This window comes from Herpailurus yagouaroundi, unplaced genomic scaffold (genome assembly GCF_014898765.1).
Source record: "Herpailurus yagouaroundi ecotype Mexico unplaced genomic scaffold, PumYag 65580, whole genome shotgun sequence".
Lineage (NCBI taxonomy): Eukaryota > Metazoa > Chordata > Mammalia > Carnivora > Felidae > Herpailurus > Herpailurus yagouaroundi.
Genome location: NW_024418749.1, coordinates 1 through 3499, shown reverse-complemented (window position 1 = coordinate 3499; position 3499 = coordinate 1). Strand labels below are relative to the sequence as shown.

At 55.0% G+C, this 3499-nt stretch overlaps 1 protein-coding gene across 1 annotated transcript in view; it reads left to right on the top strand.

Moving 5' to 3' along the window:
- The window catches only part of LOC121024519 (transcription factor SPT20 homolog), a 3297-nt gene extending 1928 nt beyond the window's left edge, over window positions 1-1369 (top strand). Inside the window, exon 2 of the mRNA XM_040466744.1 lies at window positions 21-1369. Coding sequence (XP_040322678.1) covers window positions 21-858 — 838 coding nt within the window. The 3' untranslated portion in view covers window positions 859-1369. The remainder of the gene's footprint in view (window positions 1-20) is intronic.
- The last annotated feature ends 2130 nt before the right edge of the window (window positions 1370-3499 follow it).

Here is a 3499-nt window from a genome sequence, read left to right as displayed (position 1 = left end):
AAACAGGTGACTCAAGTTAGCATGTTTCCCGCGGCCACCCTACCCACTACCGGCTCATCACAAAGAAGCCTGGCCACCCAGGTCACGGCCCGCTCCCCTGGCCCCAACATCATCCAGCTGGCGGGCCCGGTCTGTGGAGCCCAGGCTTTGGCGAGGGGTTCCAGCCCCGGGCAGGGCTCTACCGCTGGGGCCACAGATCCTGCGGGAATCCTGCCCGGCAGCCTGGCCTCGGGAGCTCGGCCACCAAATGCAGTGCGCACTGCAGCACAGGCTGCGTCTCCAGTCCGCGTTCAGTTTTTTTTTAAAAATGCTTCAGGCCTCAAGCCGGTGACTCTGCTGGAGCTTCCGCAAGGTTCGCCCCCTTTGAATGCCCAGCAGCAGCCAGAGCAGCGGCTCTATCAGTTTATTCCACAAGAACAACTTCATCAAGCCTCCGCTTCTGGTCCTTGGCAGCTAGTGCCACGGGGTCCCGGTGCCCGAGGCCCAGCCCCTCCAGAGACAGCCTCGCCTGCTCAGCAGGCCGTTGTCCTGAACCTCCTGGGACAGGGACGGGGCCGGGGACAGGGACGGGGACAGGGGAGTTTGCTGCAGCCCCAGGCAGCCGTGTTGTCTCTGCTTGGCTGTGCTGCAGAGAACCAGGGAAGAGCCCGGCCGAGCGGCCCTCGGCACACGCTGCAGCTGTCCCCTGCCTCACAGCCGTGGCCACAGCAGCAGGCGCAACAGCGTAGAATCTTGCAGCACCCGGTGGCCGTGACAACTGTAGCCACCCAGACGGCTCAGCCTTCTTGGGGCCAGCGGGCCGCAAGCCAGTCCGAAGGTAAAAAGAACAGAGGCCCGCCTTCCCCTCCCAGATCCTGAGTCTCGCTCATTTCCTCTCTTTTTAAAAACACCAGAGCGTCGGCCCAAGTGAACTCCGAGGTTTTCCTTCGTTTGGGGTTTTTTGGTTTTTGCTCTTTTAACGTGTCCGCATCTTACCTTTAGATGTACGAACTCTGTACAGAAGCGCAACCTCGTGAGTTTTGCACAGAAACAAGGCAGTGATTTAAGAAACTGGGATCGTTTTGCTTAAAGTGATCGAAGTGCCCAGTTCAGTAGTGCTCAGTATATTCACACTGCTGCGCAGCGCGTCTCTAGAATTGCTTTCATCCTGCAGAAGCGACGCTCTTGTCCCCGTCAAGCACCAGCTCCCCATTTCCTTGTCCCCCAGCCCAGGCATGCACAGTATCATTTTCTGTGTCCGCGAGTGTGACTGCTTTAGAGCCTTCAGATAAAGTGCACTCATGGAACAGGAGGTGTCCTTCTGTGACTGGCTTACTTCACGTAGCGTAACGTCATCACCGTCAAGGCTCACCCCTGACGCGTTGTAGCGTGGACGGGAAGGCCATAGGTTTTTATGGGGCGCCTGGGTGGCTCAGTCGGTTAAGGGTCTGGCTTCAGCTCAGGTCATGATCTCGCGATTTGTGAGTTCGAGCCCCGCGTTGGGCTCTGTGCTGAGAGCTCGGAGCCTGGAGCCTGCTTCAGATTCTGTGTCTCCCTCTGTCTCTGCCCCTCCCCTGCTCATGCTCTCCCCCCGCCCCCCCCCGTCTCTCTGTCTCTCTCTCAAAAAATGAGCGAACGTTAAAAAAAAAAATTTAATGGTGTCACTGCACATAATCGGTACTGAACTGACCTATTAATGTTTATCTGTTTTTGAGAGAGAGAGAATGCACGAGTTGGGGGAGAGTCTGAGAGAGAGGGAGACACAGAATCCGAAGCAGGCTCCAGGCCCTGAGCGGTCAGCACAAAGCCCGACGGCGGGGCTTGAACTCCCAAACTGTGAGGTCATGACCTGAGCCGAAGTCGGGTGCTTAACCAACTGAGCCACCCGGGCGCCCCTGAAGTGACCTGTTAAATTTTTTTTTTCAACGTTTATTTATTTTTGGGACAGAGACAGAGCATGAACGGGGGAGGGGCAGAGAGAGAGGGAGACACAGAGTCGGAAACAGGCTCCAGGCTCTGAGCCATCAGCCCAGAGCCCGACGCGGGGCTCGAACTCACCGACCGCGAGATCGTGACCTGGCTGAAGTCGGACGCTTAACCGACTGCGCCACCCAGGCGCCCCTGAAGTGACCTGTTAAATAGGAGAAACGCCTTTCAGAAGAACGTCGTTTGGTGTGTGGCAAAAAGGTTCGCGTGCAGCGTATTAAATGCAGTCCTTACGAATTAGTTTTGAAAGAAACTGTGAAAACTACCAAAAGATGATGCTTGTCAGGCTCACATGGAGGATGTGGGAGCCCTCCCAACGTGCAGAGTGGCTCAGGGGCGCCCGTGTTGGGGGCGGTCCACAGGCTGAGCTCAGCCCTTCTCCTCCAGATACAATCACTGGGCCTGAAAAGGCACTTGTGGGAGGTCTTTGCTTTCTCCCTATCAAATCATTTGCTTGTTTTAGAACTCCAGGTTATTTGCAGAAATTGAACAGCTAAACATTTGAAAATGAGTTTTGTTTGTTTGCTTTTCAAGCGTTTGCTACCTTGGTCACTTCTGAGGTGGAATCCACCCCCCCCCCCCCGGCCCCCCACCCATTCCTGCCTGTCCCCTCCCGGTGATCATCACTTGTTCGGCAGCCCCTGCTCCCTCGTGTCTGTTCCTTCCGTCTTGTGTCAGTGGGGCTCAGCAGATCCCCGAAGTTCGTTCTCTTTCGCCTTTCTTTTTATCGAGGTGTAATTCACAGAAGCGACAAGGAACCATTTTAAAGTTACGGCCGCGTGGCATTGAGTGCCTTTACGTTGCTGTGCGACCACCTCTTCTATTTCCAAAACGTTTTCATCACCCCAGAGAAATCTCTGTAGCCACTAAGCACGGGGGTCCCGTCCTCTCCCCCCCTCCCCCCAGCCCTGGAAACACCAATCTGCTTTCTGGTCTGTGGACTTTCCTGTTCTAGATGCTTGCCAATGATGGAGTCAAATGGTATGTGACCTTTTTTGTCTGGCCTCGTTCACTTGGCATAGTGTTCAAGGTTCCTCTTTGGTGTAACACGGATCGGGCTTCGTCCGTTCTTTCATGGCTGAATAATATTCCCTTGTCAGCACAGACCGCATTTAGCTCCTCCGTTATCCACTGATGGACACGGAGGTTGCTTCCAGCCTTTGGGCATTGTGAACGGCGTTGCTAGGATCATTGGCGTTTGAGAGCTTCGTCTATTTTGTTCCCTTGCCATTCCCAAAGGGCAACCTGTCCACATAAAATTTGTTTTCTACGTACACACGCATGTGTCCCTACCTCTTGCCCTAAGAAAGAAGGGAAATGTGGCCTGGCAGTTCCAAAAGAGATGAGTGAAAAGGCGGGTAACCGGTGGGTGACTCCCACGTGATCGACCCGGCTGTGCTAATGTGCTACGGATCCTGGCGACGGAGGATTTTGGCCAACTTCAAGCAAACGAGTCAGATGTGCCACGTGAGGGACAGGGAGCCCATGAGAGCTTTGTGTAACCCGTCGTGGACATCTTTGGGTGTGGTGGCTG